Source organism: Cervus canadensis, chromosome 30 (genome assembly GCF_019320065.1).
Source record: "Cervus canadensis isolate Bull #8, Minnesota chromosome 30, ASM1932006v1, whole genome shotgun sequence".
Lineage (NCBI taxonomy): Eukaryota > Metazoa > Chordata > Mammalia > Artiodactyla > Cervidae > Cervus > Cervus canadensis.
In genome coordinates, this window is record NC_057415.1 from 42203600 (window position 1) to 42231327 (window position 27728).

At 55.7% G+C, this 27728-nt stretch overlaps 1 protein-coding gene across 4 annotated transcripts in view; it reads left to right on the forward strand.

Moving 5' to 3' along the window:
* The window catches only part of GSN (gelsolin), a 56827-nt gene that overhangs the window by 8790 nt on the left and 20309 nt on the right, over positions 1-27728 (forward strand). The window contains exons 2-5 of one of the 4 annotated variants that reach the window (XM_043453644.1): positions 3972-4059; positions 20912-20982; positions 22274-22478; positions 23174-23328. In XM_043453644.1, coding sequence (XP_043309579.1) covers positions 20959-20982; positions 22274-22478; positions 23174-23328 — 384 coding nt within the window. In that variant the 5' untranslated portion in view covers positions 3972-4059; positions 20912-20958. Of the gene's footprint in view, positions 1-3971; positions 4060-20650; positions 20870-20911; positions 20983-22273; positions 22479-23173; positions 23329-27728 lie in introns of those variants that run through there. The other 3 variants (XM_043453645.1, XM_043453646.1, XM_043453643.1) reach the window with 3 other exon arrangements.

Genomic DNA, 27728 nt, shown 5'->3' on the forward strand with positions numbered 1-27728 from the left:
TCCAAGCTAAGAATGGTTTTTACATTTTAAAAAGATTATAAAAAAAGAAAATCCAAAACCGAACAAGAAAGAATATGTGGCTGCAAACCTTAAAATATTTCCTATCTGGCTTTTTTCTCTTCCTTTTCTCTTTCTCTCTCTCCCTTTTAAAAATGTTGGCCATGTCACACGGCATGCAGGATCTTAGTTCCCTGACCAGGGATCGAACCTGTGCCCCCTGCAGTGGGAGTACAAAGTCCTAACCACTGGACCCCCAGAGAAATCCTAGCACTTTGCAGTAAAAGTTTGCTGACCCCTGGTCTAGAGTAACTGGAGCTTTATACTTTTGTCTAGTAAGCAAGAAGCCCAGCTTAATTTAGTGAGGCCGGGATACCGGGGAGGCGGGCTGGCGCGGTGGCAGCTGCTCGGGCACTGCGGCCGTGTGACCCTGCGCGCAGTACGCCGCCTGTCGGCCGTGTGACCCTGCGCGCAGTACTCCGCCTCTCGGCCGTGTGACCCTGCGCGCAGTACGCCGCCTCTCTGAACCTGTGTTCTTCCCTCGCAAGACAGGGACTATACAGCTGCCGGCTGGGCTGTGAGGATGAGACATGATGTCTGTGCGGAATTAACACTTGGTAGGTGCTGAGAAAGTGACAACTGGTGTCATCTGAACCCTTCTGGCGTCGCCGGACAGATCACACACCCTCACCAAATCTGACTGGAGGAGGGCCTGGCAACCCACTCCAGTGGTCGTGCCTGGAGAGTCTCATGGACAGAGGAGCCTGGCGGGCTACAGTCCATAGGGTCGCAGAGAATCAGGCAAGATTGAAGTGACTTCACACACACACGCCAAATCTGAGGGTCCTCTTAGCGATCTGGGAACAGTCTTTCGGGAGAAAAACACCTCTGTTCCCGCTTCCCCCAGTCACCCCTTCACCCCCACAGGGCAGAAAGCTCCTCTTTAGCCATCCAAACAGATGGGGTTCCTGGTGCTTATACACCTTCACTAATGGCAAGCTCTCTACCCACTCCTTCCATGGGTGGGCATCTCTAAGATCTAACCCAGCAAACCGGAGCCCCAGGCAAGGACGGTGATTACTGGAAGGAGACACCCCTCTTTAGGGCTCCATGCAGCATGTGGGCAGCGGACTAAAGCCCGTGGTTTACGGACCTTGTTTCTAAGTTGTGGCAGCCTTAAGGTCCAAAACGGGAAACAGACCGACTTGGAGTTAGCTGGGGTGAACTATTCTTGCCTGGGAAATCCCAGGGACAGAGGAGCCTGGCGTCCATGGGGTCGCAGAGTTGGACACGACTTAGCAACGAAACAATAACAACAGCTCTAAACCCAGTGAATCTGAAAGTCGAGAGGGCTCCCGGTGTCCAGAGCGCAGGAAAGCGTGTAATGCTCTTTTTGCCCATAGGTGGCAGCACCTGCACCCTTTGCCGTCTCTCTGGACGTGTTTGTGCATGAGTGTTTACACACGTGTGCACACACGTGTACATGCATGTGATTAGTTTCTGCCTTCGTTGAATCTTGAGCTGTGGTGGCCCTAAGCTCGGCGCTAGGATACACGGGAGCGGGTCAAGTCTGACGGGGGAGGCAGACTTGGGAGCAGAGTGTAACAGTGTGGCAGGGGAGCTGGGCCGAGGCTCAGAGGAGCTCGGCCTCACGGGGAAGGGGAGGTGAGAGATGAGTTCTTGGAGGAAACCTGGGCTTCATCATGAGCGGAAGGAGAAAAGAAGAACAGGGATGGAAGAGAGCTCGGGAACAGAGGAGACAGTCTGTGCAAAGATTACAGGAAGGTTTAAGGGACGGCGCAGCTGCGCCTGGCTGGAGCTTGGCGGCCTGTGGGTGGGAGACAGGAGCTGGGGAGAGCTGAGGCTCAAGACTCTGATCAGGGCGGATCATAAAAGGCGCGGATGGTTGACGGTCCGCTGAGGACGTTGGCTTTGACCTGGGCGCCCTCAGGGAGTCAAGGCTGAGTCTGCGCAGAGGAGCAACGTGGTCTGCTTGCTCTGGAGGGGAGGAGGGAGGAAGTGGGAGGACGGGGTCGGAGGCACGGCAGTCTCCCAGGTGAGAGGCTGAGGGGCCTGGAGCGTCGGGGTGAGGAGCAGTGGATGCGCTCGGGTAGACCCAGCGGTGTTGGCAGGCGAGAGGGTGCCCGGTGTCCGACTGGACGCGGGATGCTGCTGCTGCTGAGCTGGGAGCCTTGAGCGTAAACCAGGTTGCCCTTGGGAACAGTTACAGCACCGCCAGAGACGGTGAGGGTGAGATGTGGAGGTGTGTCGAAGAGAAGGGGTCTGGATTTGAAAGGTTGATCCTCACGGAGTTAACGGAAAGTGGGAACTTATTTGCAGGAGCCCAGCTCTGTGTTCATGTACCCCACGGAACTGGGAAGTTTCTGTGGAACTCTTTGAAGGGAGCCCATGGAGGTGGCACTTACCTCCAGGCCCTAGGGCCCAGATAAGCACCCGGCCTCTTTCTAGATCTCTTGCTGTGCACCGGTGCCACTCACGATGCGGAAATCCCCAGGAATGTTGGGCCGTCTGCTGTCAGCTAAGAATAGGGTTCACTTGAGTCTTGATCCAGGGAGCCTGCAGGGCCCCGCTGCCTTTGGGATCTTGGATTCTGTCCCCCTGGCTTGAAGAAGCTGGTTTGGGCAGAGCCGTTTTCCAGTTCAGGCAGGAGCCCGTTTGCTCCGAGGCTCCCTGAATGTGGCTGACTGGGAGTCTGGGAGTCACAAAGGGTGAAGACCCAGGGTGTCTCTGAAAGTGTGGGTGCTGAAAGATGCGGCTGCAGAAACCACTGTGGGTGCACGTGGGCTGGCCCTGCGTTTGGTCACCCAGCATACCCTCCGGTCCTGCTGTCTGCCAGGTCACTTGCCAGGCCTGGAGCTTCAGCAGCCACGCAACCTAATGGAGCCCATGGCCTCATGGGAGACACAGACTCGTCAGCATACAATGGCAATACAGTCCTGCAATAGTGGAGCAGTGCTAGGCATAGAGGCGGGAATATGGCAGGCAAGCAGCTTGGCTCCACAGTCTGCCTAAGTACAGCGTGAGAAAGATACACTTTCTAAAACAGACTTAGAGAGTTAAGTGATAGAGTAGGCACATGCATTATTCAAAATCCTTAATGTATTTTATCTCATTTGATTGTCATAAGAGTTTGGACACGATTGAGCGACTTTCACTCATTTATTCACTCACTCGATGATCTCATGGGGTACCTACCCCATAATTCCTGTTTTACAGAGAAGGAAACGGAGGCTCAGAAAAGTGATGTAACTTGGTTGTTACATATTAGTTAAATGAAGGGCCCTTTTGTCTAACTTCAGGATCTTAAGCCACAGCTCTGAAGCTGATCATAAGCTGAATTCAGTCTGACAATGGGGTTACCTTAAATGCTCATGGGATTTTCGGCTGTATTAATAGAAGCATGGTATCCAGAATGATGGAGGTGAGAGTTTCGCTTGCCCTGCCCTGAAGAGAGCTCATCCAAGTGTTTAATTCTGGGTCTTGTGCTGTCAGTAGGGACAGGGTTCATTTGAAGTACATCAGGGAAGCTGGGGGAGGGAACCAGACACCTTGATCTCAGGAAGAGCTGCAGCAAAAGGGGTGTACAACTTGTAGAAGACTTGAGGGACCCAGGGTTACCGTCTTCGAGTCTCTAAGGAGCCGTTGGGAAACAGGGTGACAGGCTGTTCCAGGTGACCCCAGAGGGTAGAGTTCGGACCAGCGTGTAGTGGGGCATAGGGAGAGAGAATTCCAGCACATCCCAGCGACAGTTCTTTTAACCAGCCAGACTCTTGAATGGAAGGTTTGCAGCCTTGGCGGGAAGTGAGTGCCCCCAATGCAGGTGGTGTGCAAGCAGGGGCATGTGACCCTGGTTGGGGGGTGGTGGGGGCTGGGGAGGAGCTGAAGCATGAAATGGGCTCTGACCAGATGACCTTGAGCCCCTGAGCCTGGGAGTCTTGGCCCTTTCTTTCCAGGTGGTGCTGCTAACCCCCCGAGCTGCGCCTCCACCTTGGTGCCGACCCCTTCCGACGGAACCGCCCTCTTCACTCACAGCTCCACGAGGTAGGTAAAGCAGTGCAGGCACCCCCGGGTCCCCCTAAACCCAGCCTGCCTGCCCGGGGGTCTGGATGGGCCTGGGGAAGCAGCCGCCGGTCGGCACACATGGATGCAAAGGCAGCCCCTGGGGCTTTTCTAGGAAAGCTCAGAGAGCACTCTGCCCTTGCTTCATTTGCTCCTCACCCTCCCTAGAGAGGGAGGCCAGGCGAGGGTGATCCCTTGGGGAAGAGGCAAGAAGCGGGCTGGGGGCCAGGACTCCGGGGCCCCCACCCCCGGCCGTGCTGCTTCTGCGCTGGGTGGCGATAGGAAACACTTGCCCCCTCCAGGCCTCTGTGAGCGCCTCGGGAGGAGGGTGGACTCCCGTGAGGAGGAGGTGCAGGAATTCTTCCGAAGGGTGAGGAAGGCTGGGGTGCGGCGGCCAAGGCTCGGGGCTTGTTGACCAGAGAAGGAGTGAGAGGTGTGAGTCACAGGGAAGGAGCATGAGTCATACTCACCTGGGACGGCTGGCAGGGCGGGGCCCACCTGACTGTCAGATTCACAGGTGACCCCCCGGAGGCGGTGAGAGGCAGGGCACCGGGTGCAGGGTCCTCTGGCCAGAAGCAGGAGACCTGGCTCAGTTCCCAGCTCAGGCCTCAGTTTCTCTGCCTGCGAAATGGGTGCATTGGTCTCCGCCACCCACCTAACAAGGCTGTCATGCGGACTGCGTGAGGTCACAGGTGCCGAAGGGCTTCGTGAGCTGGAAAAAAGGGGAAGGATCACCACTGGGGGGATAACCCAGCTTCCAGTGTTGAAACAGAGAGAAGTGAGTTTCTGATAGTAACGGTGCAGAAAGCCTGGAAAACACCCCTCGGGGTTGTGACATCACCCTTGGCTGCCGAAAGGAGAAGGGGCCGAGTACCTCCAGAGCTTACTCATCCCCGCAGCCCGCCTGGCTTCCAGGCGGTGACGTGACAAGCCGACCACAGTTGGTGCTGTTCCTCTCTCCCCAAGCTCGGATGCAAGGGCCTTCCGATGCTGCGTCCTCAACGCTGGGACTCCCACAGAGGGCCGAGACGGAGGGGCCTCCCGCAGCTGCCCCGATGGACCGCGGGGCCGTCCTGGCTCTGATGCTCTTGACTCTGAGACTCAGAGCCGTGGCAACTCCCAGAGCCCGATGGCCTGCGTGCTCTGTCCCCAGAAAGGGCTGTACTCTCTGAATGCTTTGGCGAAGTGACACGGGGACCATCTTCCGCTTTCCCGCTTCTGCAGAAGCGCGCAGCCGCGGAGCGCCTGTCAGCCAAGGCCTCTCTGCACGCTCACGCCGTCCCGCCGCCCCGCCGCCCCGGTGCGGGGCCCCGCCTCTTGCCCACTCCCTGGTGACCCTGTCCGTGTCCATCTTCAGCTCTCCGTGTCCCACCTCTCGGCCCCGGGTGCCTCCTCCTCCTGGACGTTCTCTCTCCTCTTTGCTTCTGGCAGCCTGCATCGTTCACTTTGTCTCCTCCTTCTGCAACCTTCTTAACTGGGGCTCTGGTTTTTTCTCCCTCAAACGTTCAGCAGGATTCTGACCACTTTCTGTCTGGAGTTAAACGTATAGGTTCATTCGCTCATTCATTTGTTCATGCCTGTGTGCCTTCATTTGACAGATATTTATTTAGGCCCTGGACTGGGGGTTGGAGAATCAGCAAAGAATGAGATTTTCCCAGCCCTTGTGGGTGTTACCATCTTGGGTCTTATATAAGTTATTATTATTGTTTAGTCGCTAAGTCACGTCTGACTCTTTGCCACTCCAAGGACTGTAGCCCGCCAGGCTCCTCTGTCCAAGGAATCCTTGAGGCAAGAATGCTGGAGTGGATAGCCCTTCTCCAGGGGATCGTCCCAAACCAGGGATGGAACCCAGGTCTCCTGCACTGGCAGGCGGATTCCTTACCGCTGAGCCACCAGGGAAGCCGAACAGAAGCCGTTACCCACGTAACAGACTCATCCCTTTTCCAGCTGTGAAGGAAGGGACCCGCGTTGTGAGAGCGGACGGCACTGGGCGGGTGTGACGGGCTCTTGTCTGGACAGATGAGGGAAGCCTTCCCGAAAACGCTCAGACCCGAAGATGGAAGGAACAGTGTGAGGGAGAGGAAGCAGCGTGAGCCAGGCCTGGAGGAGCTGGAAAAAAAGAACACGACAAAGGCAGAAGGGCCTGGAGGCCAGGCAGCGCCTCTGCTGTGCGGCCCTGGGGGCCTTGGTTAGGGACTGGGGTTTTATCTGGACCCCTGGGGAAGCACTGGAGGTTTTAAAGTAGGGGAGAGTTTTGCCCCAATTTCAGTATCAGAACCCTTGAAAGAGACAGTCGCCAAGTCCCACCCTGATGAGCCCTGAGGCTGTAATTTTTGGCTCTTCCACACTGTGGCGTCCTGACGCTGCGCCTCAGGATGAGGCTTGGTGTCGGGCCGTCCTGCAAATGTGCGCTTTCCAGCATTCTCTGGGCTCCTTGCGTGTTTTCATTGTCAAGCTTCTGCACTGGAGAGCGGAGGTGAATCAGACCCGGGGGCCCCTGGAGCCTCAGAGGGCGTCCCCCGAGTCTAGCGCTCTGCTGAGGGAGGGGTGCGTGCAAAACCTCGGCCCCCTGGGGGCACCTCTGTGTTTGGGAGCTGGTGGGCAGAGTGGCTAATGCAGGAGGGTGGGATGACAGGGGGAGGCTTTGAGGGCAGGGTCCTGACCCTCTGGATGCCGGGACCCAAGGCAGGTCTGGAGCTGAGGAGTTGCTTGAGCAGTGAGATGTGACAACAATCAGTTGGCGGGATGCAGAGGGGGTGGATCTCAGAAAACTGGTTGGAGAGAATGAGTGTCACTGGGCGCAGCCTCGTCCCTCCCGCCCGCCGACACATGCAGTAAACCGCTCTGGGCCTGTTTCTCTCCCGCCCCCTGTCCTTCGTTCCCCCTTTGGTCAGCCCTCCTCAGTTGTTTCACTGGGGTTTGATTACAACCTGGATTCCAGAGGCCAACAGGTCCGAGCATTACTCTAGCTCTGACTTGCTCTGTGCCCCTTGACATGTCCTTTAACGCCTCTCAGCCTCAGTTTCCTCATCTGTGAAATGGGGATGACAGTAGGGTTGTTGAGGGTTAATAATGGGACGTGAAGTCCTAAGCATATGCCTGGTACCTAGTGATGGGTTGGTTATCTTTCCTTCCCTGTTGGTAGGTAGTGGCCAAGTCCATGTCATCATCCATCCCTTGGGGAGTTCTCCTTTGTGACCGTAAATCTGAAATTTGAACTGGAAGCAAGGTGTCCCCAGAAGCCCTGAAAGAGGCCTCTAGTGGGATGCCAAGTGGTTTGGAAATGCCTTTACGTATCCCCACTGGGGTCTGGCACAGGGCTCGGCTCTGAGGGCTGGACCAGGTCTTGGCTGTCTTTTAGCCCCAGCACTCAGCACAGGCTGGCCTATCCTGGTTCTCTCAAATACTAAACAAACACACAAAAAAATTAATTAAAAATAGTCATAAACCTTGGGCATCAACCTACCAGCACCTTCATCTTATGACTGAGGAATCTGGGGCCCAGAGAGGGACAGTGACCCTTCCAAGGTCACCCATCCTTTCAGTGGCAGGGCGTAGACCTGACTCAAGTATTTATTGCAATTCTAATTTTTAAATACCAGTCATTATTAACTTAAAAAAATCCCCAAGTCAACTGGGAAGGGGGTAACAGTGGCATGAGCATTTGAGGGTAGGGGTTACCCCGAGACAATTCTGGGGAGCATCCAGGCTAGAAGGGCCCCAATGATATCATGTTCAACCTCCCAGTTTGGAGGTTGAACATTTGGAGAAACTGAGGCCCAAAGAAGGGTAGTGGCTTGCTCAGGGTCCCCGAGAGCAGAAAGCAGAAAAACAGTCACAGGCCCACTGCCATCATCTGCCGTGGGTGGCTGGCTTCCCCCTCAGTGCACTGCCTCATGTTTAAGAGACTGAGTTAGAACATGCACAATGGTTTCCCGAGGAAGTTTGGGGTTTTAATCGTGTCAGCGAGAAGGATCATTTCCGGAACCGTGCATGCCCGGGTGGTGCCTGTGGAGTTGGGCCTGGCACAGCTATTTCAGACCAAGCCACAGGGCCCTATTTATAGGCTGATGCGATTAGGTCGGTGTGGTCGGGAGAGGCTCGCCTGTCCTCTGCCCAGCCCAGACATGGTGAAGGAAGAGGCCCTCGGGGGCGACTCTGACCCGTGGGTGAGTAGCCGCGGGTCTAGGGTTGTCCCCAAAGCCTGCTTGAAAGAAGGACTCCAGGGGTGCTGACTCCCCGTTCAGCCGCTGGCCAGGCCCCGTGCAGAGATGAAACCAGCTCCAAGCCTGTTCTCTCTGGGCTGAAAAGATCCTCCCCAGCCTCAGGCGGGCCAGGACCCCTCGCAGTCAGGGCGCTCCAGTGTTTGCCCACAGGTCTTCACCCCAGGCCCTCCTGGCCAGCGTTTACACTTTGCTGTGGGGGGCCGCACCTCTGAGCCTTTGCTTCTGCTGTTCCCTCCTCCTACCTGCCGGCTCCCTGTTCCCCAAAGACAAACACCCATTCTCTTCATCCGTCAGGGCCCTGCCGCTCCCGGGCTGCTCCCGGGTGGTTCACCAGGCCCTGGGCGCTTCCTGCCTTGTGTTCCCGCTGCTGAGGAACCCCCAAGTTCATGTGCACACCCCACAGGGCCGGGAAGTCCTGAGGCAGAGCCTGACACGGGGAGAAGAGGGAGAAAGGCTTGTGTGGTCGGGCCCCTCCCGGGCCATTCACCTGTCTCCTGTAGGTGAGACACTGTCTACATGCCGGGCTACACAGGAGGTGTTTTTAAAAGGTGCGTAGGAGTGAGAGCCAGACTTTGAAGCCAGATAGTCCTGGGTTCTGGGCTCTGCTCTGCACTTCTTAACTGTGTCACCTTGGGCTGACCCTCTCTGAGCCTCTGTTTCCCCATCTGTAAAATGGGCATGTGCTAGCCTTGGGAAGCATTGTCAAGAAGACGAAGCTGAGAAGGACTTACCATGTTGTCTGGCCCACTGTGAGCCTCCTGGGTGCTGTAGTGAGTGCCGTTTACTCAGGGGAGCAGGGAAGCGCCCTCTCTAGGGCTCTGTGGGCTTGGGGTCCGAGCTTCCGGCTCCTCCCTGTGTTCCCCTCCCCTCCCTGGCTTAGCCTCCTGGGCCTATCCTATTCCCCAGATGGGGGAGGCTTTGTTTGGGGATTGTTTTGCCTAAGAAGTTTCCTCTGTGGTGCCACTGGATGACTCAGAGGCCTGAGTCACCAGGAGGCTGGGGGCCAGGAGGAATGGAGTGGGCGGAGGAGGGAAGGAGAAAGGAGCCAGGAAGGGACCTCCAGTCCCGCCCAGGCCCTCCCCTGGCTCGATGGCCAGAGCTGGCAACTCCCCAGGGCTGCCTGGCCTCAGTTTCCCCCAGCGTGAGAGGTGCTGGGCTTTGACAAGTGGTTCCCAGTGTGGGCTGAGCCTCAGAATCCCAGGTTCCCGGGCCCCACCCAGAGCCGTAGACTCCGAAGCTGGGCGTGGGGCCTGGGAATCCAAGTTCTCCGGAGCTCCCCAGGGGATTCGGCTTGCACACCTGCTCTGTGGAGGTGTCAGGGAACCAGGGAGCCCAGGGCTGCTCGCCCCCGGGTCTCAGAGGGGCTGCTCAGCCACTGCTTGGCCGTCTCCACTCACAGAGAGAGCACTTTTATTGCTGAATGTCTTGGCAGAATGATGCCCGGAAAGCACATGGGCTTTAAACAAACAAACTGGCTTTATTGAAGTACGATTTACATCAGTTGCTGGAGTAAGTATACAGATAACTTATATACATATAATTCACCAGTTTGAATTAATTCAGTGATTTTTAGTAAACTTTCAGACTTATGCCATCGTCATCACGAGACGTCCAATTGAAGCACATTTTCATTACCCCTCATCTCCCCTAAAAGGGGCCCGTGCCTGCTGGCGGGCAAGCTGCACACCCACCCCCTAATCCCTCAGTAGTCTCCTTTCTGTCTCTCGGGATGCACGGGCCTGCGTGCCACTCCCAGCCTCACCGTTTTCTGGCTCTGTGACCTCCGGCAGGTCATCGCCCCTCTCTGAGCCTTTGATTTTTTTTCCCCCCTGTTAGAGGGGGAAGTATAGCCTCCTTGTAGCTGCTGTTTGAATTTCACTAAAGTGATAGAGTGTCTGATGCGTGGTAGGTGCTGGGGTCATGGGAGCCTGCAGGTACCACACCCACAGACTCGCTATGTGTCAAACACTGGGCCCAGCCCTGGAATTGCTCTGTCTCCTTCAGTCCCCACAGCACCCAGCAGGTGAGTGTTAATATCATTTCCGTTTCATAGCCAGAGAAACTGAGGCACCGAGAAGGGGCGTGGCTTGTCACGGTCATGGAGGTAACAGTCGGAAGGGCTGGGAGTCTGCCCCAGAGCCTGTCCTCCTGGACCTTCACACGTGGGGGTCATGCAGCAAGGGACACAGTGTGTGGGCCCAGGACAAGGGTTATGGCACACAGTTCTCCAGGGGATGGGGCTCGGGACAGTGGACGTGACATTGAAAAGATCGTAGGTAGATGGTACAGATCTTTCTTGACTCACTATGTGGTTACATCCCAATAAGCTGAAAATATCTCAAGTTTATCAATGCATTTCATACACTTTTCCTATCATACACTTTTCCAATCATACACTTTTCCTATCTTAGCTTCGCACATCATAACTTAGCCTCGCCTGCCTACCTTACATGTGCTCAGAACACTTAACACTAGTCTACAGTTGGGCAAAATCTAACACGAAGACTCTTTTTAAATGTCGTCTCACCCAATGTTTTGAATGCTGTACTGTCGATGAACAGTGAATGGTTGTCTGGGTACAGAATGGTTGTAAGCCTACCGGTTGTTGCCCTGGGGATCATGTGGCCGACCGGGAAAGATCGCTGGCCCAGGAAAGATCAAAACTCCAAGCAGGTTTCTACTGAACGTGTATCGCTTTTGCACCATCCACAAGTCAGGAAATCGTGCAGTTGGACCGTCGCCAGTCGGGGACCACCTGTGCAGAGCCCCTCATACGGCAGATGTGACATGATGCGGGGGGCATGATCGAAGGTGGGAGTGACGTGGGACACAGCATGAGGACCGTGCCCCGGGCGCACAGGTGGGACACGTGTGAGGACCACAAGGCCTGGTATGGGACACAGAGAACGTGGGGGTATGTGACGCTGGGCGTGGCGCCAGGTATATGACGCCAGGACAAGGTCCCCAGGGTGGGTGTGGGGTTTGATGCTTGGCAGTAGGGCACAGAGGGTCCCTTTCTCAGGTCAGCGCATGGGGCCCCAGCATGCAGTGGCAGGAGCCGGTTTTCTCCTCTGACAAAGGCCTGTCTGTTGTTTTTGTTTTTCCCTCCTCCTCTTCTGCCAAAGAGTGGGAGTGTCCCAGAGGAGTGGGGCCCAGGGCAGCCCACCCCTCCCCCCATCCCACCAGCTCAGACCGGGGTCAAGGCTTGGGGCCAAGTCCTTGGCTCTGGAAGAGCCTGCCAGGCCCCCAGATCCCCGCTGTCAGAGGCAGCTGGGAGCCCCTGGTGGCTGGGCCAGCGCTGAGTAATTTTCCTCTAAGCCGCCCCCGCTCCTGCCCCCCTCCCTGGCTGCAGCTGCTGGCTGTGAGCCTCTGCTCGGGGCTTAGGGGAGAGGGAGCCCCCGCCCCTACGGAGGTGGAGGAGCCGATCCGCCCTGCTAGCTGCTGTCAGAGTGCAGGGAGGCGGCTGCAGCTCACAGGCTTGCATTTCTGGAGCCCTCCCGGCATCTGACCCTCACTCCCTTATCTCGTCTCATCTGCACAAGTTCCCCAAGAGGCCGATGAGAAGACTGAGGCTCAGAGAGCCAAAGAGCCGGCCCGAGGTCTCACAGTCAGAAGCAGAGCCGAGGCTAGACCCCGCTCTTCTGGGGGCAGGAGACTGAGGATGTAGAAGCGGGAGGCGTCGCAGAGGGGTAGCGTGGGGGGCACTAGGGGATGAGGCTACAAGAGCACGTGGTCGCCGGATCCCAGAGGGCCTTAGAAGCCAAGCTTAGGAGGCCTGACTTCTTTCAGTTTGCACGCGGGGCTGCGGAAAGGTTCCAAGTCGGGAATGACGTGGTCTCTGTGGATAATGGAGAGTTGAAGGCACTGGTGAAGTTGGTGCAGTGGTTCCATAGGGGAGATGGGGACCCTGAACCAGGACGGCGTCTGGGAAGCCGACGGGGAAGTGAGCGTGAATGGGGAGTGCGTGGGGTTAAGCATCCCTGCTCTGGCCTCAGCCCTTGCATATGTCCTGGGGGGTTGACTCTGGAGTGTTCCGGAGGGTTCTGGAAGCTCTCAGGAGGGGGTCCCTAGAAGATGATGCGGGTGATTGGGCATATACCCGGATGGAGGTGAGGCCGGAAGCACCCCTGGGGCGAGGAGGCCACACCCATTGTGGAGGAGGCCACGCCCATTGCAGAGGAGGCCACGCCCATTCCGGAGCTGTCTCACGTGCCAGGCCGTGTGCTCTGTGGACTGGATTTCATTAATTCTTCCAGCTGGTGATGCTTATTCTCTGAGCTGGGAAAGGAACACAAGCATTCCAGTCTTATACCTCTGTTTATGTTTGAGAGGGGAAAGGACGTTTTTAAAAAGCCTTATTAAAATGAAAGGGATTAGCAAGGATAAAATATATCTTTGAACCTCTGGTAGTTCTATTGTAGTTCAGCGTTTGAGATAAATTGCAAACGATTTCTAACCACGCTATAGCACTTGGAGTTTTTCCATAACTGATTTTTACCGGTATCAAGTTATGGTAGGCCTGGGAGATAATCTGGCGATTCTGTACCCAAGGACCCAGGCTCGGAACGGTTGAGTCATTTTGCCCAGGGTCACCTAAGTAGTAAGAGGCAGGGCTGGGATTGAGCCCTTGTTCCTTGGGGTGGGAGCAGACCAGAGGAGAGGGGAGGGCGTCATGAAGAGATTTGTGGATGGGGCAGGAGGCACAGTGGGCTCTTGAAGAGCTGGCTGGAGACCCTCTCCTGAGATGTGTCCCTGTCCTTGGCACCAGCCGCACGTCCAGGTCTCTGGGCCTTGGCTGGGACCCTCCAGCCCTCCCCTGTGTTGGAGGCAGGGATGCAGAGATGAAAGCCAAGGGTGGGTACGGGAGGCTAGTGGGCATGTTTGCAGGGCCTAGACACGTACTCTAGGGGTGGTTGTGGTTATTGAGCGCCTGCTGTGTACCAGGAGCTCCTTCAGTTCTCTCAGACGACCCCCAGGGTAGGACTCATCACCCCATTTTATAGAGGAGGAAATTGAAATGCTCAGAAGGGCCATTTGCCCAAGTGCCCCCTGAGGTAGAAATTCAGGCTCCGACCATACTCAATCTGGACATTATCTTATTTTCCCCTGGATGGAAGTTTGCACAGCCGTCACCCTGCCGGTCATTCCTGGTACCCTGAGCTGGCCGAGGCTCCCCTCACTGTTCCGGGTTCTCTACTGTCTCCTCTGTCCCCTTTATGATTCTCAGAAGTTCTGCCTGCCAGGTGCAAACTGGCGCCCGGAGGGTGGGCTCCCGCTGTTGCTGGCTGTGAGGGGCTTGGGGACAGAGAAAGGCTCCATTTGGAGCTTGCGGCAGGAGGGACCTGTCACCGTCCTCTGAGGTCCTGACCCTGTGGTTCCCATCGGCCTAGGGAGCTGCTGAAGGATGAACTGGATCCCCAGACAGACGCGGAGGGTAGGCGGCGCGGCGGTGGGGCAGGGAGCAGAGGCACAAACTATTTTGCCTCTTGCTGTTCTTTTCAGAATCTTATTAAAGTTCCGGGGCTCGAAGGGTCTTTAGAATTGGGCTGGTTTGCTCGTCACTTGCATCTCCTTGGCTGGGTCACTGCTGCGCCACTCCTTATCTCTCTGGGAGAAGGGGGAGGATACTGGCATTTTTGAACCTCTGTCTTATGTCAGGCATGATCTTAGGATCTTCCACATTTATGGTCTCAATCAACCCTTAATAGAGTTTACTTTGTTTCTTTACTTGGCTATGGCAGGTCTCAGGTGCCGCATGTGGGATCTAGTTCTCTGACCAGAGACTGAACCTGGGCCCCCTGCATTGGGAGCACAGCGTCTTACCCACTGGACCACCAGGGAAATCCTTCCACTCACCTTTTGAAAAGACATTTTAACGCTGATTTTATGCGTAAGGAACTTGAGTGTCAGAGAGAGATTAACAGAGGCTTCCTGAGCCCCCAGCAAACAGCCACCACAGCTTCCTTGATACTTGCGCACTGTGCTAAGCCCCAGACGGCTTTTACTTTATAAAATTCTCACAGCAACCCTAGCAAGAGGCTACTCTAATCCCATTCTACAGATGAGGAAATTGAGGCTCAGAGAGCCGAGCCACACAGCTGGAAGTGGTAGGTCAGGGATTTACACCCAGGTTTTCCTGGCAGGAGCCCCTTGCAGAGTCACGCAGACTGTTTTTCTTCCTGCTGGGAAGCTTTTCCCCTCTGCAGCAGGACGCCCCCTCCTGCAGCTGTTGCTGCTCTGGCTCTGGTTGGGGCCCCGTAGGCCCTGCTGCCCCGGGAGTTTGGCAGGCGGAGGCCGTGTTCCCCATCTTTACTGGTCCTGCCTCACAGTGCCTGGAGTTGGGCCTCCTTGTCCTGCCACTGATGTGCGTTTGTGCCTGGACTTCCCTGTTGGTGGGCTGTGGGGTCCTGGGGCAGCGAGGAGACGGTTGTTTACAGCTGTTTGCACCTTCCCAGGGCCGCTGCCTCCCCCAAGGGGAGACCGACTCCAAAGGGGACCCTGGCAGGCAGGGCCCTGGCTCACACCTGTGGCCAGATCTGGCTGCTCCCAGGGCACGGGGTCAGGAAGCGGCAGGGCCAGCCCTTTCTGAACGTCCTGTCCTGGCTCTCGGCACTACGTGGGGTAGCCTCCGGAGGCTGGGAAAAAGCCAGTGGCTTCGGGCCCTGGGAGAGGCGGCCTGTTGGAGGTGGCTTCAGCCAAGCCTCACTGGCTGTCTCCCCAACAGCTGTCCACGCCCGGGATGGATGGAGCCAGGGCAGAGGTCCAGCTGGCCCTTCCCGGGGGCCTTGTCGTGGGCTCAGGCCTCGGCTCTGGCCTGGGAACGGTGCTCGCTAAGTGACTCTGAGAAGTTACTCTCTTGCTCTTGGGGTCACAGTCTGCAAAGAGAGGGTGATCTGTTGAACATTGCTACAAATAAGCCCTGCTCTGGGCTACTTGCTCCAGAGCTCCCAGCCACCCTGCAACTGGGCAGTACTGTCCCTTTCTACAAGTGAATGACCCAGCGCTCAGAGAGGGAAAGCAACTAGCTCTGGGTCACACAGCCCGGACCTGAGCCCAGGACGCTCACTGTGAAACCTGTAACCTTTCTCGGGCACCACTCTACCCTCTCACGCTGAGAGGCCTCTGTGTTCACACGCGGGGCACTAGGAGCTCCGAATGTGCTGTGTGTCAGGCCTTGAACCCCCTCACTGCCCTGTGAGCTCCCCATTTTACAGATAAGGAAACTGAGGCCCTGATCACAGGCGCTGAGTCTCCCAGATTCTAAAACACGTGTTCTTTCAGGTCCCCAGGGCTCCGCATGCTCAGACCCTGTCCAGTTTTACCAGGTTTCATAACTGGCTTCTCTGTTTACTGACTGTTGTCCTATTTAACAAAACCCCGGCCAGCAGGGCGGGTGTTCCCAGGAGGACCCAGAACCCAGCCGTGAGCCAGCAAGCAAACAAGCTCCGAAAAAGAGGGAGTGGGCCTCGTGAGTGGCCGGCGGCCTGGGAATCAAGAACAACAGTGTTTGGTGCAAAGAGAAAAGAACAGGGCGGCGTCTTCCAGGAGCGGCCGAGGCCTTTTGTACACTCTGGCCGGGGGCGGAGGGTGAGGCTGCCTCCTCCCGGCGCTGGTAGCTGCCTTGGGAGGCCCACGGAGACACGGAGGCTAGCCTGAGGTCTCCAAGGGAGCAGGGCCACGGCTGGTGGCGGGCGGTGGCGGTCCGGTACCGAGCTGTAGCGCAGGGATGTGGTTGGATGCTGGAAACTGCCTACTGTGTGGAGGGCCAGGCAGGAGCCAGGAGCACCTGAGATCAGAGGGCAGGGGACCTCTTGAGGCTCAGAGAAGGGCGGGGGCTAGGACGCGCTCACGTGGCGAGTGGTGGCAGGGCAGGGCTGTCTGGGTCAGCAGCTGTAGCCCTCCCCCTGTGATGGGTGCTGCTGTCCCCTTGCTGCCCAGGCGGGATGGTGCTGGGGGCCCTGCCGAGCCCCAGGTGGAGCCTGGGCACTGGGGCCAGCCAGCCTTGAGCTTGAATCCCAGCAGCGCCTCGTTCCAGCTGAAGGGCCCTGAGCAAGTGCCTGGAACTCCCCGAGTCTCTGTTTCCTGGTGGCTGTGAAGAGACTGAGTGTCAGAGCCGGCCGCCTTTCCTCCCTGTCTTCTCCCAGAGATACCCAGCCCGAGAGGTGCGGTGGCATGCAGCTCCTAGGGATGCTGTGCCCGCCCTGTGCAGGTCAGGGGCTCCGCACTGTCTGCTTCAGAAGGACCTGTAGAGGCACCTGGACAGCTGTCCCCGTTTTACAGGTGGGAACTTTGAGGCTCAGAGACCTGTAGGTTCCCGATGTGGTTGCAGAGCCAGGATCTGGGGAGTGCTGGGGCTGAGAACGAGGCTCAGAGTCAGAGCTTCAGGGCCTGGCCGTTCTTTTCCATATGGAGACCCTGAAGAGCAGATAAGGACGGTGATTTGCCCAAAGTCACCCAGGAAATCAGCAGCAGAGGCAAGCCTGGCACGGGTGGGGAGCTCTTCCTTCCTGCTTAAGAGGTTTTTCTTCTGCACTTCAGCTCTCCCCGCTCTTCTGAACTTACACATCCCCTTCCAAGCAGGGAGCCCGGGGGCCCGTGGTCCCATCACAGTCTCCGCAGATCACTGCCCTGCACTGAGAGTTTCCAGGCCGTGGATGCTCCGAGGGCAGGGGCCAGGGCCTGTTGCCCAGGTCTCCAGCGCCAGGGACCCAGGTTTCAGGGCTATGTGAGAGGCACAGCTGCAGGGGCCTTTGTGATCATTAACCTGGGGTCAGTGACCCTGGGCTGGTGGGCCGTGACCCCTGGGACCAAGGCCGAGCCACACCAGCCCTCTGTTAATCACCAGCTGAGCAGAACGGACTGCTCGGCTGGGCTGGATGCCGGCTCAGGTTCACTTGGGGTGGGGGGTGGAGGTGACTGGGGATGACAAGGAAATTTCCTCTTCCTGCTGGTTTGAATTTTCCATATTGTCTAATGAGCAGATATTACTGTATCTATTTTTAAGGTATTATTCCTAGATCAGTCTTTAAAAAAAAAAAAAAAAACTACATCGGAGAAACACTTGTAAATAGTTTCAAACCCTATAGGACATTGAAAATTTTTTTCACACAAGTATACTGAGGTGTAATTAACATTAACAACTCACCTATTGTAAGCAGACAGCATTATGATTTTTAGTACCTTTTTCGGTTGGGTAATCATCACTGTAATCCAGTGTTGGAATGTTTCATCACCCTAGAGTGTTCGCTCACGCCAACTGCAGTGATGTGGGTGCTTAACCCCAGCTTCTTCATGCCTTTCAAGCAAACTGACTTGACAGTTTGGTGTTTACTCTCCGTGATTTTTTTAAGGACAATATGTATGCAGAAGCAGACACCCTTATAAACCAGAAGAGAGGAGCCACAGCAGAGTCGCGGTGCAGTTTGCTTTTTTGAGATCGCTCCATGTTTGCTGACTGCCTGCTGGGTGCTGGGCACAGTCTGCGCTAGCTCGTTCTTTTTCCACAGCTGCAGAGTGGCCCATTGTATGGCGGCTCCATAATTTATTTAACCAGGACCTTTGGGTCCTTTCCAGTTTTCTTCCAACAATGCTTCAGTGAACACCCTTGCACGTATATTTTTGTGTTCCTCTGTAAGCCATACTGAAGGAAATGGCACTGTGGTCTCATTGCTGTTTTGAATTTGTATAGATGTCAGTTGCTCTCCAGAGAGGGGAAACTGGGTTATGCTTCCATCAGGCGCGTATGAGAACAGTGGGGTTTTATCACCCTCCAAATGCCTAGGGAGAGGGAAGAGCTCTCTGAGTTTAGGCCAGAGACGTCCAGTGCAGGCTCTGCAGGCCCAGGACCAGACATACAGCCTTGAGGAGTCAGGGACCTCTTGTGGGTCCCCATAGACACTAAGATGAAATTCAGACTCTTCAGGGATTTCCCCGGTGGGCCAGTGGTTTAGAATTCACCCGCCAGTGCAGGGGAGACAGGTTGGATCCCTGGTCTGGGAAGAGTCCACGTGCCGCAGGGCAGCTGACCCCGTGCGCCATGACTCTGGAGCCCGTGCTAGAGTGTCCATGCTCTGCAACAAGAGAAGCCACTGCAAGGAAAGCCTGCACGTTGCAATGAAGAGTAGCCCTCATTTGCTGCAACCAGAGAAGCCCGCTTGCAATCAGGAAGACCCAGCACAGTCAAAAATAAATACGTAAATAAACAAAAAACAGCTCTCTGAGAAACTCTTAACCTATACCCATGTATGTCTTAAAAAAACATTCAGACTCTTGAGTGGCACACGGGCCCTTGTGACCTCTGCCGCCCTCTCTAGCCTCATCTCTTCCTGTCCTGGTGTTTCAGACAGGATCCCTATCAGTGGCCTGCGTTTGCTTGCCCTTTGCCCGTGCTGTTCCACCCCCGGAATGCCTCTCTTCTCAATCTCCCTCCTTCCTGTCCTTCAAGGCCCAGGTCACAAGTCCCTTTGTCTGCAAAGCCTTCTTATAATCCCTACAGTCTGATTTATCTCCTCTGTGAGTGTTCCTTTAGCCCTTTATCTGACCCACAGTCTCCCTTAAATGGGAGGAAGTTGTGTGTGATGGAGGGCGAACTTCAACCTGATTAGACAGAAGCTGGGCTCCAGGAGGAGCTGGGGCAGATGACTGGAGCTCATGGGGAAGGAGGACAGAAACTCCCATTTACTCACTGGCAGACCAGGCCATTTTCACACACACAGACGGATTGGATTCTCAGCAACCACTTTATACCCATTTACTAGATGGGGAGACTGAGGCAGAGAGGAAGAAGGTAACTTACAGCGGAGGTGGGCATCAAACCCAGGCCTCCAGCTCCTTTGTTCTCTTCCCTGTCATTGCATTTCCCTGTTATTGAGAAAGGAGATCTGGAATGCAAAGGGAGCTAGGAAACAGAGAAATTGAGTCCAGCACGGTCGTGGGAGAGTGGAAAGAGGGGTTGTTGAAGGTGGGAAGCAGGCCTGGATGAGTGTGAATAGCACTTATAACCCAATTAAGTCTCCAGTAGGAGAATAAGGGATGGGAAGGGAGCCTGGGCAAAGGGGAGGAGGCTCGAATCCTTGTCTTCCCCAGAGAGAACCACAGATAGGACCTAAAACTGAAAACACAAGAACAAAAACGAAACTAACAACCCCCCACCCCAACCCCAACCCCAAACAACAAAGGCTGGTTCCCTACCACAGGAAGGCAGGCCATGAAGCCATCAGCCGAAGGAGGAGGAAGCTAGAAGTGGGTTAGTTGCCTGGAGGTACAAGTAAGTGGGGTTGAGAGGTGAAACTTTGTATAAATAAAGTGACTTTTAAGTTTTGATTAAAAACAAACTTTTAACAAATAACTTTTAGACTTCCCTGGTGGTCCAGTGGTTAAGAATCCATCTGCCAAGGCAGGGGACATGGTTGGGGAAGACATCATATGCCTTGGGGCAGCTAAGCCTGTGGGCCACAACTGCTGAAGCCCTCTGCCCTGGAGCCCGTGTTCCGCAGGAAGAGAAGGCACCACAGAGAGAAGCCCGTGCCCCGCAGAGAGAAGTCCGTGCCCCGCAGCTGGAGAGCAGCCCCTGCTTGCTGCAACCCGAGAAAGCCCTGGTGCAAGGAGGCGCAACACAAGGACCCAGAGGAGCCCAAAATAGTTTTTTAAAAATAAAAAGTAACTTTTTAATGAGGAAGGAAAGAAGGGTGGTTTTGAGTAAAATGGAGCCTGCAATCCCAGAAGTGGAGAGATCTGCTCGCCCCTCTCTGTCTGGCTTGCTCAAGGGTCCAGTGGAGGTCAGCCCCCTGAACCGTGTCCTTAGCTGGTGACAGCCACATGCTGCCTAAGCGGGCGGTCCACCCGGACCACCTGGGGGCCGGTCTTGACTTTCATTTCCTAGTTGTGTGCACACTGCTTGACCATTCTGAGCTATTTCCACCTCTCTATAATGGGGCTGTGAATAGTGCCCAGTCCATAAAGGATGTTCATGTGATGCTGAAAACCTTCAGTCCCTCTCAGTTAGCTCCTGTGGTTTTTTGCTGGAGATGTTAGGGGTGGAGGGAGAGGGGTCCCGCGTGCATCACACAGGGAGCCGAGCTGGGTGGGGCCCTGCCGTTCCCGCGTGTGTCCATGCAGTGTGCACGGAATTAGCACCTGCTGTATGCCAGGCCTTGTGCTTGGTCTCCACCGCGGAGCTGGAGTGAAGGGGCGGCCCCGCCCGTTGGGTCTGTCCCGGTGGGAACCCCGATGTCTCTTAAAAAATCCAGCCCAGATTCCCGCCCCTCCCCGGCCCGCAGGGGCCCAGCCCGGCCCTCCGCCCTCCCAAACGGGGCGGTCTCCGGCTTGGGCGGAGTGGGCCGGGCGGCTACTTAAGGTCAGGGCGAGCCTGGCGGCCCCGGCTGCCCGCCTGCCTGCCTCCCGGGTTGTCTTCTGCCGCCGTCGCTGCCATGGCTGCGCATCGCTGCGCGCTGCTGGGCGCGCTGGTCCTGGCGCTGGGCGCGCTGTCGCACCCGGCCAGCGCGGCCACCCCGGCGCGGGGGGCGACCCAGGCGGGGGCGCCGCAGGGGCGGGTGACCCAGGCGGGGGTGAGTGCCCGGGGGGCCCCCGGAGTAACTCTTTATTGTAAGTTCTTGCAGATACAGCGCTAGGAAAAGGGGAGTAATTCAGGTCTAGAATGGAAAAACTGTTTTGTTGCTTTGTAAGTATCTCTTGCTGCTTCTGGGGCTCCGCTAGAGGGGTGGGGGCCTCAGCCTGGCTGTTTCCCTCCCAACAGGCTAACCTCACCTTGGCCGGATGTCTTCCCTCTGCGCTGCCTTCTGACTTGTTACCCATCTCTGCCGCCGGATTTCTCCTTCCCTCCGCCTCATTTCTCTCCTTGCCTCTTGTGGTTTCTCCTTTCATTTCAGTCTTTCTCATCCGATTTCTCACCGCATCCCCCTGTTTCCTGGATCCCCCCTCTTTCCTGGACCGTCTCACCTTCGCCTGTCACCTCTTCTCCGTCTCTGACACCGCCTCTGCCTTCTCGGGTTTCTCCTCCCTCCAGCTGTTCCTTCATGTTCTCCACTCCGCTGCCTGAGTTCTCCCATCTGGTTTTTTTTACTTCTTCCACCAGATCCGGCCCGAGGTGACCTGCGCCTGCTGACTTCCCTCCTCTGATTCCCAGCTAACCACCCCGCTCTGCTCCGTTTCCAGCCCCCGTGCATGGTCTGACCGCCTGTCCCCGTTCTCCGCCACCTCATCTCCAACAGGCTCCCGCAGACCCCGGCTGCGTCCTTTCGCCTTTTCCAAGAAATGGAATTTGGGGTGGGGTGGGGCTTTAGGGGCAGGAGGGAGGAGGCAGACAGCGCAGGACCGCTTGGGCTCAGCCACCTAGGCCCTTCTTGGAGGTGTGATGGGGCGTGGGGAAAAAGAGCAAAAACAGACAGGCCCTGTGGCCTTGGGCCAGGCCCCTCCCCTCTTGGGGCCTCAGTCTCCCGATCTGCAGGGTGGAGTTCGCTAATGAACTCTATGAGGACCCTTCTATTTCTCCGGGCCACCGAGGATGCTGGAAAGGTTTAAGCTGAGCCCCTGGCCACCCCCAGATTTACTGTTGCCATCTGAGGGGTCTCCCCGTGGTCCCAAAGCTCTTGGAGTCTGGGCCAGCTCCTGCTCTGTCATTTCCTAGCTGGGGGTCCCTGGCTTCACCTCCGTGTGCCTCAGCTGTTGCATCCAGTTGGCACTAAGACAGGAAACGAGAAGGGAGGCAGAGCCTTCTGTGCCCCCATCACCAGGGAGACGAGAGGGCGCGGGAGATGCTGGCCAGGGCAGGGCTTGGAGCCTAAACTCGGCCCTTGGTGCTCACTCGTCGCGGGCGGGGTCCTAGGATGCGGTGGGGAGCGTCAGGCTCAAGTGAGGTGCTCTTGGTGCTGAAAACCAGCCTCCCTCGTGCCCCAGGGTCCGTCCCCGCCACGGCCCCTGCCCCCGCTCAGGCTCTGCCCTGTCTCTTGCAGCCGGGAAGCATGGTGGTGGAACACCCCGAGTTCCTCAAGGCGGGGAAGGAGCCCGGCCTGCAAATCTGGCGCGTGGAGAAGTTCGACCTGGTTCCCGTGCCTCCCAACCTTTATGGAGACTTCTTCACAGGCGATGCCTATGTCATCCTGAAGACGGTGCAGCTGAGGAATGGGAACCTGCAGTACGACCTCCACTACTGGCTGGGTGAGATGGGCCCCCAGCCCCGGCCCTGCCCCTCTGCGTAGAGCGCAGACCTTTGAGACCTGGGCCCCCGGAAGCGCCGAAGGGAATTTAGCGACTGCTGAGCATCGAGTGTGTGCCAGGCCCTTGGTTACGTGTTCCCAAGACTGTCGAGCCAGCCTCCCCAAGTTCAGACCCCAGCTCTGCCCTTTGGCGAGACACTCCGTGTCTCTGTAAACTGGATGTGCTGACTGCACAGTATCACATCCCAGCTTTGCAGCAGCTTTGCAGTTCCTCGTAGGACTGTTGTGAGGGTTAAACAAGCCAGTCTATGGACTCAGAACTGGGGGTGACTTAGAAACCCAGGACCCACCCTTTCCAGCCAGATTCTTGTTTGCCCTTCCGAGTCGGGAGCCTGAAGTCCTGCCGCGGCTCTTCCGTGTGACCCTGTGAGTCCTGGCCCCTCCCTGTGGCTTGGTTTGCTGGTGCTCTCTGGCCTGACCTCGGGTGAGTGAGTGCTGGGAGGACTCTCAGAGACCTTGGAGTCAGCTCCCACCACCCCCATTATACAGATGGATTCACTGAGGCTCCCAAGAGGCAGGGCCTTTCCCAGCTTCTCCAGCCAGGCTTGGGCGCTGCTGGGGGCTCCAGACGCCTCCGCTGTGGGCGGCTGGGGCCGCTGGCCGGGAGCCGGCTCATGCTGCTCTGATGTCCCGCAGGCAATGAATGCAGCCAGGACGAGAGCGGGGCGGCCGCCATCTTCACCGTGCAGCTGGACGACCACCTGAACGGCCGGGCCGTGCAGCACCGGGAGGTCCAGGGCTTCGAGTCGGCCACCTTCCTCGGCTACTTCAAGTCCGGCCTCAAGTACAAGGTGGGCGCCGGGCGGCGGGGACAGAGGCATCAGTGGCCGGGCTCGCTCACGCCCGCCCGCCTTTCAGGCTTCTGCGGGTGTGCAGGCAGACAGGCCGGAGCTCAGCCCTTGGAGTTGGCTAGCCCTGGCTTTGAGTTTCGGGCCCTTGCTAGCTGTGTGACCTTGGACAAATCACACGCCCTCTCTGAGCCTCTGGTTTCTTATTAAATTGAGAGAAGAAAATTTCCATCACCCCACAAGGTGGTTTTCCTTGCCCAGCAGTAATAGGTGGGCCTTAGGTGCCCTATGCCCTTTGCATGGCGTTTGCCCTTGGCAAACCTAGCATGCCCAGGGCTTGAGCCTATAGCCTTTAGTTCTGAGGCCCTGCCAACAGAGGGTCCTATTTTCAATATTTGAAAGGGGACCCTTGATCCCATTCTCTTTCTGTCTTTTGAACTCTGAAGACGCTGAGCTCCAGCCCCTAGTCAGGTGGGGCTGAGCAGAGCGACGCTGGGAGCCCCAAGAGGCTGTTCCCAGTGTGCTCTGTGACTTCTGGCAAAGCCACTTGGCCTCCCTGAGCCTCCCTGTCCTCTTCGGTTTCAGGAGAGCCACTTGTACTTGCCCTTCAGGCCTGGGGAGAGGATTTGGTGAAGGCATAGCTGGAAGATGCCTTGGCATCTTGGAAGGGCTCCTGGAACGCTGGTATTGCCTAGCTGGGGTTCTCTTTGGTCAGGATAGGGAAGGGATCACAAGCTTTGGCCTTAACATCAGAAGGCAGACCTCTTATTTGAAGGGAGGGAGGAGAAACTGAGGCACAGAGAAAGTTAGTCTCTGAGCCAGGACCGGAGCCCAGATTTCCTGACGCCCAGCTTTTTCCCAGTACACCAATCTGCCTCTCGTGAGCAGGGGTTCAGGGCAGGTACTAAGCCTCATCTACGCTGCTGACATGCTGTGCGACCTTCGAGGAGTCATTGTCCATCTCTGGGCCTCCAGGTCCTCTGGAGCGGGGTGTTAGCAGGGTGGTGATGCTGTCTGCCCAGCTGACACCCCAGGGCTTCCCAGGTGGCGCGAGTGGTGAGGAACCCACCTGCCCATGCAGGAGATGTGAGAGACATGGGTTCCATCCCTGGGCGGGGAAGATGCCCTGGAGGAAGGCGAGGCAACCCACTCCAGTATTCTTGCCTGGAGAGTCCCATGGACAGAGGAGCTTGGTGGGCTGCAGTCCATAGGGTCGCAAAGAGTCAGACATGACAGAAGTGACTTAGCACAATGCTGTCTGCCCAGCTGACACACCAGAGATTAGATGATGGAAAAGCTCTAGAGATAGCAGAGGGCAGGGTGTGTCCTGGGAACTGGGCCTCAGCCCTGGGCTGGGCGAAGCTGGGTTGGATTCCCCGGAGCCTCCCAGCGCCCCCTGTCGGCCAGTTCAGCGCTCCCTAGAGCGCCTTCTACAGACCTGTCCAGCTCTGCGTTCCTTCTGGAGTCTCCTCGGGCCCTGGTGCCAGCAGAAGGAGAGAAGTTTGGAACCCAGGCCCTGGACGGGGAGAAAGACCAGGACTTTTTGCAGCTCCTAGAGCAGAAAGTGGAAGGAACCCTTAATCAGGAGCTAGAGAGACCGGCCCTGAGGCCGCCCTTCGCCCCGCGTGCTGCTCTCACGCGCTCCGTTTGTCCTTCACTCCGGCAAGTACTTCTCAGGCCCCTGGAGCCGCAGTGCCTGCTTCCTGCTGCCTCTGTACGGACAGCAGCGACTTAACTTGTGGACAGACTAAGCGGCTTACAGGGCTGGTAAGCGATTGAGCTGGGATTTAAACCCAGACATGAAGGGCCTAGTTCAGAGAAACATTTGAAGGCTCTCTGGTCTCTTATCTTAGCTCAGATGGAGCCTAGGAATTTGCACATTTAGCAAGTCTCCTCCCCACTCTGGTGATTTTCCCAAGATATTCATGGACTGTACTCTGAGGATTGCTCTAGGGGAGCGGTTCCCAATCCCTCCTGCCTTTGACTTCAGTGCTCAAAGGCCCTGGCTTTCGGTGGGAACGTGAGGTGCACGGCCAGTCCCATTTTCCGCCTTCCGCAAGTCCTCTGGTCGCCCCCGCCCTTGGCAGGCCCAGCCCAAGGTTCTTGGCCTGGCGCCCTCATCAATTATGGATCTCCGAGGAGCAGAGCTTGTTATGCAAGACTTGTTTCTGTGAAAGCCTGCTCCTCACGGCCGGTTCTGTGCTCGGGGTGTGAGCAGGGGCAGGGGAGGGACGGGAGCCACCAGAAGGGCTTTCCTAGCGCCTGTCTGATCTTGGTCTGTGACCCTCAGATCCTTAAAGTGCACTGTTTTTGATCCCTGCTCCTCCTCCTTCTCCTTTTCTTCTTCCTCCTCCTCCTCTTGACTTTTGGATAGAACCCCAAAGACCCCAAGGAGCTGGGTTATTTGAAACCCTTTGTTCCAGCAGAGTCTGGGCTGGGCTGAGTCCTGGAAGCCCGTGGCCCCAAGGATCACAGTGGGAAACCCACAGAATCCCTCGGATCCTTCCTGTCCTCCCTCCTGTTTTCAGATAAGGAACCCTGAAATTAGAGGGTGGAGGGGATCAGCGCCAACCAGTAGGTTTTTCTTTGTTTTATAAAGAGCTTAACATAAAAAGGTAGCTCTTTATAGCTTTTACCTTTCTTCAGACTATAAGAATAATACAAGCTTATTGTAACATGTCAAACATAGAAATAAGGCTTTTAGTAAGTAAAAGTTGCCCATGATTCTACTCTTGGAGATATACACCAAATGGTATGTGATTTTTCTCTCTCTATATGAACATATAGATGTGTATATTTATATATAGATACAGAATTTATCCTGGCTTCCCAGGTGGCACTAGTGGGAAAGAACCTGCCTGCCAATTCAGAAGACGTGAGAGACCTGGGTTCGATCCCTGGGTCAGGAAGATCCCCTGAAGGAAGGCATGGCAACCCACTCCAGTGTTCTTGCCTGGAGGATTCCATGGACAGAGGAGCCTGGCGGGCTTCAGTCCATAGGGTCGCACAGAGTCGGACATGACCGAGCGCCTAGCCCAGCACGTGATATGTGGGCTTCCCTGGTGGCGCAGTGGGGAAGAAACCACCTGCCAGGCAGGAGACATGGGTTCGATCCCTGGGTCAGAAAGATCTTCTGGAGAAGGAAATGGCAGCCACCCCAGTGTTCTTGCCTAGAAAATCCGTGGACAGCGGAGCCTGGCAGGCTACAGCCCCTGGGGTCACAAGAGTCAGATGCAAAATTAGCAAATAAAACAACAACGATACATCCACATATATATATATGTGGATGTATCTTCACTTTAATTTGGAAAATAGCTTTTAAGAAAATATTCTATTAGACTTTGTTCAAATAATTTTATGCCAATCTCTGTCCACTAATGATTAGACCATAGAAAGCAGCAATCAATCTTAAATATTAAAGTAAAAATAATAAAAAATAGTAAAATTTTTTTACTAAATATTTTTTACTAAAAATACTTTACTAAATATTTTTACTAAATATTTTTTACTAAAAATATTTTTTACTAAAAAAATAAAAAATAAAAAAAAACTTTACCAAAAAAACCTTGCCCCTTATGCTTGGAGATTCACTAATGTCTCCTGAGAGCTTGCTTTTATTTTTGTATTAACTGATATTTCCAAGTCTAATTTCCTAGATCAGTAAGATTAGAAGGAGTTAATTAATTAGGAAATGCCTGTCCACACTCATTAGAAATCTGTATCTTTTAATTTATAAATTCATATATAGAGAATTTATTGGAGCTGAGATGTATGACATTGAATAACCCTTTTCCTTTTTTAAAAGAAAAGTTTCTATTTTTTTGACAAAAAATAGAAGACATGCTTGAACAAGTAAAACATTTTAGAGATGTATTAAAAAATGTTAAGGGTCTTTCTCTTCCTTCATTTCCCCATTTCCTCCTCTCTAAGGAATCCATGGAAGTGGTCGGTGTGTCCGTTCAGCACCTTTTGGAAAAGCTTTTCAGACCCACTGTCTCTTTACCTCCACATAGATGGGGTCCCGGGGTGACCACTGCCCACAGACACTCAGGATGTCCTGGGCTGGTGGACCTGGGCAAGGCTGGTCCCAGGAAGGGCAAACTCGGGGGTAAAACTTCCACCAATTAGCTGGGACCCTGGGCGTGGGGCTGGACCTCTTTGCACCTCAGTTTTCTTGCCTGAAAAGTGGGGTGATGAGATTTGCAACCTCAGGAGCTTGTGGGGACCACATTGCATGTCCCTGACAGAGGAGCCTGGCGTGGACTTAGTAAGAGGCAGCCTCCGCGGTCACTTCCAGATGAGCATGGGGCACTGAAGCGTCTTCCCCAGCTGCCCTTCCTTACATGCTTCCCAGTTGGAAGGCCTCTGAAGCCAGGTGGAAAAACAGGCTCTGAGAAGACCAA